The sequence below is a fragment of the Pan troglodytes genome, chromosome 18 (assembly GCF_028858775.2).
Source record: "Pan troglodytes isolate AG18354 chromosome 18, NHGRI_mPanTro3-v2.0_pri, whole genome shotgun sequence".
NCBI classification, from domain to species: Eukaryota; Metazoa; Chordata; class Mammalia; order Primates; family Hominidae; genus Pan; species Pan troglodytes.
The window spans coordinates 64,533,954-64,548,875 of NC_072416.2; the positions used below are offsets into that span (position 1 = coordinate 64,533,954).

The 14,922-nt window shown below is 49.7% G+C and overlaps 1 protein-coding gene across 6 annotated transcripts in view; it reads right to left on the reverse strand.

Moving 5' to 3' along the window:
* Nucleotides 1-6,536: 6,536 nt before the first annotated feature.
* TK2 (thymidine kinase 2) overlaps nucleotides 6,537-14,922 on the reverse strand; it is a 54,766-nt gene continuing 46,380 nt past the window's right edge. For 5 of the 6 annotated variants that reach the window (XM_009430947.5, XM_063797232.1, XM_063797233.1 and 2 more), the window contains 3 exons: nucleotides 14,634-14,713; nucleotides 10,833-10,913; nucleotides 6,537-9,167 (listed from right to left, as the gene is read on the reverse strand). In XM_009430947.5, the coding sequence (XP_009429222.4) occupies nucleotides 9,069-9,167; nucleotides 10,833-10,913; nucleotides 14,634-14,713 (260 nt within the window). In that variant the 3' untranslated portion in view covers nucleotides 6,537-9,068. The remainder of the gene's footprint in view (nucleotides 9,168-10,832; nucleotides 10,914-14,633; nucleotides 14,714-14,922) is intronic. The other variant, XM_016929971.4, reaches the window with a different exon arrangement.

Sequence of the window (14,922 nt, forward strand, 5' to 3'; positions counted from 1 at the left end):
GAGTCCACCATCCACTCACTCACTCCAATCCAATGCAGACATCACCCTTGACCAACATATATCTCTCTCTCCTCTCTCTTTCCTCCTCCCGCCGCTCTCTCTATCACATCCTTCATCCAATTCCTAGCTCCTCTCTTTCACAACAGAGTCTGAATCCAACCCCTTCCCACCTCCTTCCACAGTAACCAAATTCACCATCCTCTCTCACTCACATCCCTGGAGGCTGCCAGCCTTCTGCAGCCTGTGCTCCACCCGAATGCCGGAGGATTCCGTTAAACCTACATTAGGGCTGTGCGTGGTGGCTCATGCCTGTAATTCCAGCACTTTGGAAAGCTGAGGTGGGAGGACTGCTTGAGTCCAGGAGTTTGGGACCAGCCTGGGCAACACAGAAAGACCCCGTCTCTATATATTTAAAAAATAAAATAAAATAGAAAATGTTAAAAAAACAAAAACAAAAACAAAAAAACCCACCTACATTTGATCATGATTCTCATGTGTTCAGTTCCCTCCAGGGGTGCCCGAGGCCATATCAAGTCCCAGGCTCAGCCCCTCACTTTCCCTCTGAACTCATCTCAGGTCCCTTCCCCATTGTCCGCTGTAGCCAAAGCCACCCTGGCTTCTGCAAGGTTCTGGAACATGCTGAGCCTGGCCCTATTCCCAGCCTCTGCACAGACTGTTCCCTCTGCTCTGTCTCCCTACCCTACCCTGCCATGTTCTCTTCCTTGTTATTCACATCTCCCCTTAATTGTTACCTTCTCAGAGAGGCCCCCTCTGACCAACCATCTATCACATCAGCTTAATTTTCTGCACAAAGATTTTAATTCATGTATTCATTTTCCATTTCCCCCCATTAGAAGATAAGCTCCATGAGAGATAAACTTCATCTTGTCTCATTCACCGTTCTTTCCAAGGATCCATCATATTAAACTATCAAATGAGTAGAAAACTTAGAAAGTACAGATGAATATGAAAACGAAAGCAAACCTTACCATAATTTCCACCATTCAGAGATACCCAATGTCACCACATTCCTGCAATTCCTCCCAGTCTTTTTTCTATATACGCATATATTAAACATTTGGGATTGTAATATTTACAGTGTTGTGCTCTGCCTTTATTTCCCATGAAGGGCGTTATTCTAACTAATTTTAGATGGAGAGAAAAGTTGCAAAATAGTACAAAGAACTCCTTTCCACTCCTGGCCCTGCTTCTCCTGAAGTTGACATCTTACGTAACCATAGTATAATGATCAAGAACAGGAAATTAATATTGATACAATGTTCTTAACTATACTACAAACCTTATTTAAGTTTCCCCAGTGTTCCATTAATATCCTTTCTCTATTCCAGGAGCATATACAGGATCCCACATTGCACTGAAGTTGACATCTTATGTAACCATAATATAATGATCAAGAACAGGAAATTAATATTGATACAATGTTATTAATGATACTACACATATTATTTAAGTTTCCTAGTGTTCTATTAAAATCCTTTCTCTATTCCAGGAGCCCATCCAGGATCCCACATTGCATTTGTATATTTTCCTTTGTCTCCTCCAGTCTGTAATAGTTCTTGTTTTTTCCTTGTCTAACACGATCTTGATGCTTTTAAAGAGTTTTTTCCAATCAGTTATTTTGTTGAATGTCCCTCCATTTGGGTTTGTCTGGTGCTTTCTTAATACTGGAGTCAAGTATGCATTTCTGGCAAGGATACCACACCAAAAAAAAAAATGATGCTGCCAGGCATGATGGCTCACACTGTAATCCCAGCACTTTCAGAGGCCAAGGCAGGCAGATCACTTGAGCTCAGGAGTTCAAGTCCAGCCTGGGCAACATGACAAAAGCCCTACTCTACAAAAAATACAAAAAATTAGCCAGCCTGGTAGCACACACCTGTAGTCCCAGCTCCCCGGAAAGCTGAGGAGGATCACCTGAGCCCAGGAGGTCGAGGCTGCAGTGAGCTGTGATTGTGCCACTGCATTCCAGCCTGGGTGACAGAGTGAGACCCTGTCTCAAAAAAAAAAAAAAAAAAAAAAAAAAAGATGCTGTCCTCAGTGCATCTTTGTAAAGGCTTCATGATGTCACTACGTCTTATTACCTTAATCACTTATTAAGCTGGTTTCTATGGGGTTTCCATCTCCACTGTCAAATTAGTTAATTTCTTTCCCTTTTTACTTGATAAGTATATTAGGGGAAATAGAAACTATGCAAATCTTGTTTCTCCTCAAACTTCTGTCCACTAATTTTAGTATCAACAGGTAAATCTTGTCTGTGATTATATATATATATATATATATTTTTTTTTTTTTTTTTTTCCTAGACGGAGTCTCGCTCTGTCACCTAGGCTGGAGTGCAGTGGCAAGATCTCGGCTGACTGCAAGCTCCGCCTCCTGGGTTCACGCCATTTTCCTGCCTCAGCCTCCAGAGTAGCTGGGACTACAGGCGCCTGCCACCATGCCCAGCTAATTTTTTGTATTTTTAGTAGAGACAGGGTTTCACCATGTTAGCCAGGATAGTTTCGATCTCCTGACCTTGTGATCCGCCTGCCTCGGCCTCCCAAAGTGCTGGGATTACAGGCGTGAGCCACCGCACCTGGCCTGTGATTTTTTAACTGTGGTGTTTGTGTAATGGCAAGTCTCTGTTTCCCTCTTGCCTTTTGTATTAACTGGAAATCTATCATAAGGAAGCACTCCCTTTCTTCCCTGTTTACTTATTTCTTCAACTGTTTATATCAGCATGGATTCGTGGATATTTATTTTAGTCTATGTGTTAGAATCCAATACTATCATAATTTATTTTGTTCCTCAAACTGTTCCAGCTTTGGCCGTTAGGAACTTCAGGCAAGCTCCTCAATTCCCTTGACATGGCTCCATCATCCCCCCACATCCCTGCACTTTCTTTCTAGCACCACAAGATATTCCAGGGTCATCCTGTCATTCCCCTGTGGCATCCCTGGAATCAACCACATCTCCTAGGAGACCTGGTTCCTTTTACAGGAGAATGATGTTTGGAGACCAAGAACTGGGTACCGGGTGTGCTCACTGTTACTGGGTGCCATTGCCTCTAGACCCACTCAGGACAGAGCTAGGAAACATAAGTATGTATACTAAGCACACATAAACACACACATACACACACACACACACACACACACACACACATATCTGTATTTCTGTATCCATCTATATATAATTTTATTTATTATTTATTTAGAGACAGGGTCTTCCTTTGTTACCCAGGCTGGAGTGCAGTGGTACAATCACAGCTCTCTTCAGCCTTGAACCCCTGGACTCAATCTATTCTCATATCTCAGCCTCCCAAGTAGCTGGGACTACAGGCGCACACCATCACACCTGGCTAATTTTTGTATTTTTTGTAGAGATGGGGTTTTGCCACATTGCCCAGGCTGATCTCTAACTCCTGGGCTCAAGCTATTCGCCTGCCTTGGCCTCCCAAAGTGCTGGGATTACAAGAGTGAGCCACCAGAGCCTAAAATTTTAAAATCATGAGTTTAGACTGACACCTCCTATTCTAACCCAGCACCACAGGGTTTATTCTAGACCCCTATAATTTGTAACCTCTTTCACTAACAGTAAGAAATCCAGCCCTCATAGTCTACAATCTATTTACTTGTTTGTTCAACTTTAGTATACATAGTTTCAGAATCACTAACCTATACTCCTGTGAGAAACATTTTTTTTTGCCCATTGCAACCTCTGCCTCCTGGGTTCAAGCAATTCTCAGCCTTCCGACATAGCTGGGATTACAGGCATGCACCACCACGCCCGGCTAATTTTTGTATTTTTAGTAGAGACAGGGTTTCACCATGTTGGCCAGGCTGGTCTCTAACTCCTGACCTCAAGTGATCCGCCCATCCTGGCCTCCCAAAGTGCTGGGATTACAGGTGTGAGCCACCACGCATGGTCGAGAAACATTTTTAATAACTATACTACAACTTTTATGTACAGAAATTTTTGCCTTTACTCTTACCATATCCAGTAAAGATACTGTTTTCCACAGTTATTTGTTAGTTCTGTTCTTTCCTGCCCCCTTCAGTATGGTTATGTTACTCACCTGTGGTATGGTGGAGTTCATCTGTAATTTTGTTTTCTGTTTTCCCTACATCCTGGTTGCTCTTATTTATTTTGGCAGTATGTGAAGGGTACGTGAAACATTGCTACATCACAGTACGTAACAGTCAGTTATAGAAAAAGACATTTCAGGCTGGGCGCAGCGGTTCACTAATCCCAGTACTTTGGGAGACCAAGGTGGGCATATCACTTGAGAGCAGCCAGGCCAACCTGGGGAAACCCTGTCTCTACTAAAAGTACAAAAATTAGCCAGGTGTAGTGGCACACACCTGTAATCCCAGCTACTCAGGAGGCTGAGGCACAAGAATCACTTGAGCCTGGGAGGTGGAGCTTGCAGTGAGCCAAGATCACACCACTGCACTCCAGCCTGGGCGAGACCCTGTCTCAAAAAAATAAATAAATAAAATAAAAAGATATTTCAGAGAAGTGTCATTCCCTTCTCATCCCTGTAGCCCAGTCTCATCCTTCCCTTCTTTCTAGCCTTTTCCCACCAATCTATTTTGTCTCTGGGCGTCCTTCCTATATTTCCTTTGCATCTGTGTATTTTCTTCTATCGGTTTTCTTTTTATTTTTCGAGATGGAGTTTCATTCTTGCTGCCCAGACTGAAGTGCAATGGCACAGTCTCGGCTCACTGCAGCCTCCAACTCCTGGGTTCAAGTGATTCTCTTGCCTCAGCCTCTCGAATAGTTGGGATTACAGGTGCCCACCACCACGCCTGGCTAACTTTTTTGTATTTTTGGTAGAGATGGGGTTCCACCATGTTGCAGGCTGGTCTCGAACTCCTGACCTCAGGTGATCCACCCACCTCCCAAAGTGCTGGGATTACAGGCATGAGCTACCACGCCTGGCCTCTCTTCTTTCTAATATAAAGGGTAGCATACTATAGACACTCGTTTGGGCATTGCTTTTTTCACATAACTTTATGTCCTAGACATTACTTCATAACCATTCAGAGAGATCTTCCTCATTCTTCTATAAAGCTGCATAGTACTCCACCATGTGAATGGAAAATGGTTTATTTGACCACTCTCTTATGTATGCATCTTTAGATTGTTTCCAATATTTTGTAATGATTAACCATCTCCCAGGACACCTGTGTTCCACAGAGCCCAGTCTGGTAAACAACAGTCTTAAAGAAAAAAAAGAAGAGACACAGAAAGAAATTCAAGACAGCTTCTGTGGACAGCAGTAAATGGCAATACCCATTCTGGATTCCACGACATAGGCTTTCTCTTAGCTTCTGTTTAATGATAGCTTTTGCCAAGTTCACCATCTTATGTAAACTAGAGGAACACGAAATTCACTCTAGCCTTAGGAAAGCTGAGGGGATGGGATTATTAGGAAAAGAAAGTGTGTGCCAGTAACCCTGAGGCCTTCAGTGAGTAATCCTGGCCAAGCCCAGGGCATCCAGGGATGTATTATTGCTATTCCATTCTGAACAATGGATGACTGACATTTGCAAGAGCTTGCCAATTATTTTAATAACTAACTCTTTAGGGTGGAGAGGGCCAAGGAGATGGGTGTTCCTCATTCCACACACATGTGAACACTTGAGGGAGCTCCCCACCCCAGGGCTCTAGGAAAAAAGAAGTGATTCAGATTCCATAGCACCCTGTGGGTAGACAGGTTTCAGGACCACCTTTTACCTGCTCTGAGGTTTAAATGGCACCACCGTCCCTCGGGTCTAATGGTGCAAGTCTGCAGGAAGATTGTTCTGACTGATATATTCCCCAGGCGGGGGGACACTTCTCATCTAGGTAAAGGGCTCCTACGGAAATGAAAGGGGCAGAAAGAGAAAGTGAAAAGTAAAAACAAGCTGGGTAATGTTTCCAGAGGTCCACATTCACTCGTTTGTAAATTCGGTCACTCACGTTATTGGAACAAGGATGAGGTGGTTTCATTCCTCACAGAGTTAGGCCTCGCAAGGGACATTACGGTACGGGATGGGAATGGTGAGGGTGAGGATGAGGGTGGGATGACGTGGGGGCAGAGGGGAGAGGGAGGTGAAGCCCAAAGGACCCCACAGCGCTTATGCCAGGTCATGTGACCCGGTCTATGGGTGGGCACTGCCCTCTTGCCTTTCCCCCCACCTCCCAGGGCCTCTAGCAAAGCCTCGTAGGAACCTTCCAGCTTATCTTAGTTATGCCTTGGAAAGGGACATTACCAGCATCTGGATTAAAGAGTGGATGGGGAGCAGTGGGCTCTGATGCCAACCGTGCCCAGAGCAGGAGCTCCAGCTGCCATCCTGGACAGTCAGGCCCCAGAGGAAGGAAGCCAGGAGCCAAGAGGTGGACCCAAAAGAGAAAGGTGGGAAGAGCCTGGGACCCCGATGGCCACTAAGCCACCACAAAGCCCTGGACCACCCCGCTACACACTTCTTTTATGTAAAAGATAAATATATTTCTATCTAGTTTCCAAAAAAAACCAGGTACATAAGGTATTTTTAAATGGTTATAATCATATATTTTACATGTACTGTCAAAAAGCTTAAATAAAAGCTGAAATAAATGCTAATTGAAAGAAAATGTATATGATGTGCAACAAAAAAGTCAGCGAGAGGTAGAGCAGCTGAGCAGCTCTGCGGTGTACTGACTTCATGTCCCCATGGAACTCCAGTCTCACAACAAGGATGAGGTGAACCCAACATATCTGGAATGTCACTGCCCTGGGTGGCCCCTCTGGCTCTACAGGGATGCCAGCCCCTGCCAAGCCCCTCCCAGCCATGACCCCCCAGGGCTCTAAGGACGAGGCCCTGTTGTGCCCATGTGCCATCTGCCCTTCTCCTGCCCTGGTCCACAGTGTCTATGACTGCTCTGTGACCCCTGCCCCCACCAGCTCTGCCTGCCGCAGGGGGACAGCAGCCCTTGTGCAAGCTGGCTTCAGCCATTTCAGGTGTGGTCTCTAGGCTGGGAGATTTTGCGACCTGCCCTGGCCACTGCTGATGCGTCCAGCCTCCTCTCCAAAGTGGAAGGCAGGGAGGACAGCAGGCTCTTTTAGACCCATACACTCCACGTTAGGAAACACGGAGTTTGAAAAATAAAAACACGTTAATCTACTGGCAAAAGCAGCTGGCAGAAGCTAAAATCACTGGCCTAGGAAGCACTTCAAAATCAACAACAGGGCTTAGGTGAAGGAGTTATTGGGTATCACAGAGCAAGAAAAAAATCATGGGTACATGGTCTCAGGACCTCTTGAGATTGTGCCTTAGGCAAAAAAAAAAAAAAGAGAGAGAGAGAGAGAAATCACATTTCCCCCAAAATGGATGTGCAAAATGAGCCGAGAGGAAATAATGGACTGTTCATTTACAAATTCTCAAAGACAGACCCCACATGTCAAGATTCCTGGTAGCAAAGGTTCTGCCTTCGCCAGTCTTCCAGCTAATTAGCAGCACGTGGGCTACAGGTGCTGCTGGACACAGCTCCCGCCTGGCTGCTGCCTCTCATCCTGCCAATGGCACAAGAACTGGTCCAAACAGGAAGAACCAGGAGTTGGAGGCCTTGACTTCCTAACTCTCTGGGACTGGCCCAGCAGGGGCACTTGGCACCTCTGCAGAGACGGAGCATCGCATGCACAGGTGCCCACACTCACAGGGGCCTGGGAGTGGCCTTGCTACCTCTATTTACAGCCAACAGCTGCTCTGAGAGGCTGTGGCCTGTTTCTCCAGAGTTGAGCCTTAATCCTTTCCAGGGTTCGCATCTAGTCTTCTTGAAGCTCTCTCTGCCCACCTCCAAAGCTTCAGGACCAGCAATGCTTCCAGAGCCTTTATTTGCAAATCCCAACTTTCCAGACTATCCCCAAAGGGAACGTTCTTTCTTTCTCTTGTTTTCTGCTTGCTCGAAGGGGCAGCCTCGCCTTCAATGCAGTTCCAGCTGAGTGAAGCTAAGGTATTTTCTGAGCCAACAAAGATGATTTCAGGCTCTATGGCTCAAGGCATTTCCCTGGATGAAATAACATTTCAAAAAGACTTAAGGCCACTTGTGTCTCTCTCTTGGGCCACAGACTTTCAGTAATTCCAAGAGCAAAGCTCCTTATTACAAGGACACAGACAGTACGGGAGCCTTGGAAGCCAGGGCTGGCTGCCCCTTGCCCCAGCTTGGCTCTGGGCAAACCAGCCAGGCACCAAAAGCGACTTCCCTGACATGGAGTTGGCAGCAGTTCAAGCAGGACCTTCATCACCAAGGGGACTGAGCACCCTTCAGGAGCCAGCGTGTGAATCTCAATGTCCACATGAAGATGTGGTAGATGGGGCTGCAGCGGCCTCGGGCAGGGAAACCACTGAACACCGGGCTCCAGCCAAATGCAGCATAATTTTGTGGAAGTCTAGAAATGCTGACTGTCCTTGGGAACTGCTCAATATTGGGAAAATGTTATCAGCTCCGCACACTGCCAGCTCTCCCCAAAGAGACATGAGAGCCTCCAACCGGAAGAGGCAGGGCGGTGGGGAACAGCTCTCAGGAGGAGGCAGCCCAGGGCAAGGGAAAGTTGCTGAGTCGGCTGAAAGTCTGAATGGTGCCAGCTCCACTGCACACAGGCTGTGTGACCTCTGGGGAGCCCCTCAACCTTTCTGAGCTTCAAATTCCTCACCTGGGATATAAGACTCCTACCTCGGCCTCCTAATGAAGGCTGAGACGATTGGTACACAGCTCCAGCGTGGTGTCAGGCACACAACAGGTGCTCTCCCTAAGGGCTTCATGAGAGCGACTCAACAGCACAAAGCCATGGGAGAGGCACCGGGGGAATGTGAGGCTGTGAACAGCAAAGGGCTTGGCAAACCCATTGGTCCCATTTGTCATTTACCCACGAGGGCCAGAGACGCATGACAAAGACACTAGCAAAGGAGATGGGACCATTAGGAAAATCAAGCTGGCCAGACACAAAGCCCTCCTGGGAGCAAGTTTTTCCAGATTGCTCCCAATAGCTAACTTGGCAGCAGCAGGCATTTTTCAGACATGAGCCATAGACCTTTTGCCTCCTATGGGCAATGCTTCCGATTCTCTGGAGTTAATATTCGATCCCGATTTTGTTCAAAGAGTTCTAACATCCTCTCCATGTGGTGGTCAGCCTCAATCACCTGGAAATTAGACACATGGGTCACAAGGCTGCACTGACCTCAGCAGCATCCTCCTTTCACAGCTGGAGACAGACAGATGGAAGCAGGCAGCAGTGGGCAGGGAAGGGCACAGAAGGTTGCAGGCAGATAAAAAGGAAGGTTAAAGCCAAATCGCTTTCAGCTCTAGGGCAATCTACATTTCCAATGAGGTTTTCACTTAAGAATGTACTACAAGAGCTAGGTATGGTGGCTCATGTCTATTATCCAAGCACTTTGGGAGGCTGAGACCTGAAGATTACACGAGCCCAGGAGTTTGAGACCAGCCTGGGCAACACAGTGAGACCCTGTAAGCTCATGAATGATTTGTTTTTTTCCCTCATCACTTTCTACCCTCCTTTTTTTTCATAATGAGGGAGAAAAATAAGCTGTACTTATTTAAAAATCTACTACAGTAAGCCGGGTGCAGTGGCTCACGCCTGTGATCCCAGAATTTTGGGAGGCCGAGGCAGGCAGATCACTTCAGGCCAGGAGTTTGAGACCAGCTTGGCCAACATGGCAAAATCCCATCTCTACGAAAAATATAAAAAATTATCCAGGCATGGTGGCATGCGCCTGTAGTCCCAGCTATTCAGGAGGCTGAGGCAAGAGAATCATTTGAACCCAGGAGGCAGAGGTTGCAGTGAGCCGAGATTGCGTCACTACATTCCAGTCTGGGCAACAGAGTGAGGCTCTGTCTCAAAAACAAACAAACAAAAAATTACTACAGTAATATCTCACTTTCCGGCAACCTCACTGCCTGCAAGAGCCACAAGCAGAAGTGTTTGAGCCCAAACAGATATTCCTATGGCCACGCACAAAAGCTCATGCACAGCCCTGCCTCACATCCCATCAAACAATGTTCCTATAGCCATGCACCAAAGCTTGCGCACAACCCTGCCTCACAGCCAATCCCATGTTGTATATGTAACCATCTTAGGTTCCCTCCAATCAAGACTCGGAGGGACCCCAGACTCCGCATTTCTTGGGAGCATCTGGGCCACTGCATATTTGTCTGAGTAAAGAAATCTGGAAACAGCAAACTGGAAAACAAGGAGATGGGGAAGTGAGGAAATGCTGACGGGGACAGACACATCAATATCAGTCAGAAATGACACATGGCAGCAAGAGAAAGGAGGATTACTGTAAAAAGTAAACACAGGAACGCAGAGACATTAGTGGGCAGGGCAGACAGTTCCACACACCTCAGCATTCCTAAGGGCATCACTGTGTGACAGCCCAGACCAGACACTGACATTCCTTCTGATGACCTGAGTCACCAAACAAAGGTGAAATGAGGCTCTGTGTCATCCACGGAAGAAGGAAGGTCACATCAGAGGAACTACCATCCCAAATGGTGTAAACTGAGACCCGGGTCTAGAGTCTTCGCTGAAGATGCTGGATCAGTGACAACTGCCAGGTGTGATGGCACTGGCACAGACTGCCTTCCCTCGGGTCTGGCCAACTCACTCTGAGACTCAGCCCAGAAACAGGCACTGGGAGAGAGAGGACCAGCCTTCCCACCTTCCTTCTTCTAAGTTGTCAAACTCTAAAGGACTGTGCCCTCCCCTGTCTGCAAGGTGGCTGACATTCCCCGGGTCACTCCTCTTTCTAGAACAGTCTCGTACCCTGTAAGGGAGTCTTACTTACCAGAACAGGCGCTGCCACGGGGAAAAGGCTGCCTTTGATGAGCCACTCCTCATGGAGATGGTGAATTGCTTCCAGGTATTCCTGCCAGGGAAACACAAGCAGTCTGTCGGGAATGGGCAGAGCAGACCCCACCCAACAAGGGTCTCAAGCAGAAGGGGGCAAAGTAGTCAATGACCATGGGCAGTGACTCAGACAAAGGAACCCTGCAAGAGCAAACCTGGCTCAAGTGGACAGCGGCAGACGCAGCCACACACTCGGTGGCCAGGCTGAGCAAAACAGCAGAAGTGTCACCAGCCACCCTGCTCTGCTCCACTGGGGGTTCGTGGGCACAAACAGTGGCCCTTCCCCTGGCGCCTGAATCAAAGCCAAGGCAAAAGGCAGGACCCCCTCCCCCTCCCCCTCTCCCCTTTGCACGGTCTCCCTCTGATGCCGAGCCGAGGCTGGACTGTACTGCCGCCAACTCGACTCACTGCAACCTTCCTGCCTGATTCTCCTGCCTCAGCCTGCCAAGTGCCTGGGATTGCAGGCGCGCGCCGCCACGCCTGACTGGTTTTCGTATTTTTTGGTGGAGACGGGGTTTCGCCGTGCTGGCCGGGCTGGTCTCCAGCTCCTGACCGCGAGTGATCTGCCAGCCTCGGCCTCCCGAGGTGCCGGGATTGCAGACGGAGTCTCGCTCACTCAGTGCTCAATGTTGCCCAGGCTGGAGTGCAGTGGCGTGATCTCGGCTCGCTACAACCTCCACCTCCCAGCCGCCTGCCTTGGCCTCCCAAAGTGCCTAGATTGCAGCCTCTGCCCGGCCGCCACCCCGTCTAGGAAGTGAGGAGCGTCTCTGCCTGGCCGCCCATCGTCTGGGATGTGAGGACCCCTCTGCCCGGCCACCCAGTCTGGGAAGTGAGGAGCGCCTCTTCCCGGCCGTCATCCCGTCTAGGAAGTGAGGAGCGTCTCTGCCCGGCCGCCCATCGTCTGGGATGTGGGGAGCGCCTCTGACCCACCGCCCCATCTGAGATGTGAAGAGCGCCTCTGCCCAGCCGCGACCCTGTCTGGGAACTAAGAAGTGTCTGCCCTGCCGCCACCCCGTCTGGGAGGTGAGGAGCGTCTCCAACTGGCCGCCCCGTCTGAGAAGTAAGGAGCCCCTCCGCCCGGCAGCCGCCCCGTCTGGGAAGTGAGGAGCCCCTCCGCCCAGCAGCCACCCCGTACAGGAGGACGGGGGCAGCCCCTGCTCGGCCAGCCGCCCCGTTCGGGAGGTGGGGGGGGGGCGCCTCTGCCCAGCTGCCCCATCTGGGAAGTGAGGAGCCCCTCTGCCCGGCCGCCACCCCGTCTGGGAGGTGTACCCAATAGCTCATTGAGATCGGGCCATGATGACGATGGCGGTTTTGTCTAATAGAAAAGGGGGAAATGTGGGAAAAAGAAAGATCAGATTGTTACTGTGTCTGTGTAGAAAGAAGTAGACATAGGAGACTCCATTTTGTTCTGTACTAAGAAAAATTCTTCTGCCTTGGGATGCTGTTAGTCTATAACCTTACCCCCAACCCCGTGCTCTCTGAAACGTGTGCTGTGTCCACTAAGGGTTAAATGGATTACGGGCAATGCAAGATGTGCTTTGTTAAACAGATGCTTGAAGGCAGCATACTCGTTAAGAGTCATCACCATTCCCTAATCTCAAGTACCCAGGGACACAAACACTGCGGAAGGCGGCAGGGCCCTCTGCCTAGGAAAACCAGAGACCTTTGTTCACATGGTTATCTGCTGACCTTCCCTCCACTATTGTCCTATGACCCTGCCAAATCCCCCTCTCCGAGAAACACCCAAGAATGATCAATAAATACTAAAAAAAGAAAAAAAAAAAAAAAAGGCAGGACCCACACCTGGCTTCTCCCATTTACTGCCACTTTTGCAGCAGCAGGGCCTCAGTTCCTTCAGGCAGGGGCCCAGCCCTGGGCAGCCTCTAAACCCTCCGCTCTGTCTTGCCACCAAGAGGACTGTGACCCTCACCCATTGCCCTTCTACCCCCTCAACAACTCATAACCTATAGACCCTCCAGACTATAAAGACCACCAACTGCAGAAAGCCTGATGCGGCGGAGCCCAAGGGAAAAGGGGCACAGGCCCTCCCGAGCCATGGGGCCTGCATGCCAGGCAGAGCAGATACTCGTGCTCTCCCAGGCACAGAGTGGGATGGCTCCTCACACGGATTCCACTCACCATCCCAGAGGCTCGCGTGTCAACTCTGCAGCTGCCTTTTCATCTCCTGCCCAGCTCTCCCTTGGCAACAGGAGCCAGATGTGTCCCATGGACCTGGTCAAACCCTTAAGACAATGGCTTGGATCATGGCTTGGAGGGCCCCCAGGCTTGGGTCTGGGTCACTGCACAGAGCTGCTGCGCGCATCACAGCATGGTCCAGCCTGGCCCCATTCCACCACATTCCATCTTCCTAGCATTCCTGTCTCCAAGATTTCAAAGGAGCTGCCCAGAGTGACGCCTGGGCCCTCGTGGCAGGAATGCATCGTGCTGGCACCAGGGAAAAACAAGGCTGAGCAGGACTTCAGGAGTTGGATAGGCTTCCCAGGGCCCCCAGTCCAGCCTATCCTGAGCTCAGAGCCCCTGACACCCCACTGAATGCTTGCCCAGCCTCTGTCTCCCTCCAGTGGCAGCTTCTCACATGCGACATTCAGTTCAATACTAACTGAGCAACTACTAGGCACCAGGCCCCAATGCACATGCAGAGGACACAGAGGGAATAAGACCCAATCTTAACAAGCTCACATTAGTGAGGGATGGGGAACAAAGGTATAAACAAACAGTGTCAGTATGCTGTCCTAAGGCCCATGATCACAGAAAGCCAGGGGGTGGGTTTGGGAGGGGTTACAATGGAAGGAAGGTCAGGGGTGGCTTCCTGGAGGAGGTGACATCTGAGTAACACTTTAAAGACAAAGGAAACGACTGTGCAAAGGCACATTTGCATAACTCCACTGTGTATGTGGTTGTCTGTGTGTGGCCACAACTAGTTCCTTATAGCCAGAGCATAGAAAGTAGGGAATGGAGGATGATAACGCCAGAGAGGCAGTTGGGGCCGGGTCATAAGCCGTATTACAAAGTGGGGACTGCATTCTAGCCAGCAGCAAGGCACTGAAAGGTTCTGGGCTGGGAAATTGCACGAGTGGTGATGAGTATTGGAAATATCAGCCGGGCGGCAGCCTGGAGGCCAGATTTTGAAGGGAGATGCAAGGAGGGAAGGGCCAGGGAGAGATGCACAGCCCGGGCCTATACTGGCAGAGTCCCCATGAGAGTCAGTGTGGCCTGAGCAGAACTCAGAAGGGCATGGCATCTCTCCAGTGGGCAAACACCACTAAGCATGAGCACCGCCTCCGTGCCGGGCACTGTGCTAAGCACTAGGGATGCAGCAGTGAACAAGAGGGCTGGGTCCTGCCCTCCTGGAACCAGGAGCATTCTAGGGAGGACCCAGAGAGCACAAGGCCAGGCAATCTTCAGGAGGCAGAACAGACAAGCCCTGGTGCTGCCAAGATGGGGAGGGGCAGGTGGGGAGGGGAGGGGAACGCCTCCAAGCAGGAGGGTTGCCAAACTGTGAGTCAGCGACCACAGGAAGCCAAGCAGATCTGGACATCCACGTGGGTCTCTGGCCAAACAGGAAGTCAGAGTTCACCCTCTGATACACTTGGTTCCTGTTCTCTCTCTGCAGACAAGGGCACAATGATCTCGTGGGGGTGGGGCCGGGAGAGGAAGCCAGGCTTGGACAGAGGTGGTTTCCCAGTTTGTCTTTAACCAAGTCAAAGAGGCCTCTTACCAGCGGAATGACCTTCTCCTCTTCCCTGCATCTCTTCTTTAACCTCTGGTAACAAGTCTCAGGATTGGTCCGAAGGTAAACTGAGGTTAAAAGAATACGTGGCTCTCAGGACTCTGCTCATGGCTTGGAAGCAAAGCAGGCACACAGGCAAAGGCAGGAGGAAGGTCTGCACAGCTCGAGCAGGAAGCAGGGAGGGCCAGCTCTCGGCTTGACCACTGACCCTCCGCCTCGACTTTCATTCTCTTTCCGTGTCAGCGGCCCCGTGGGGTCGTTTTGAGGCTGAATGGGA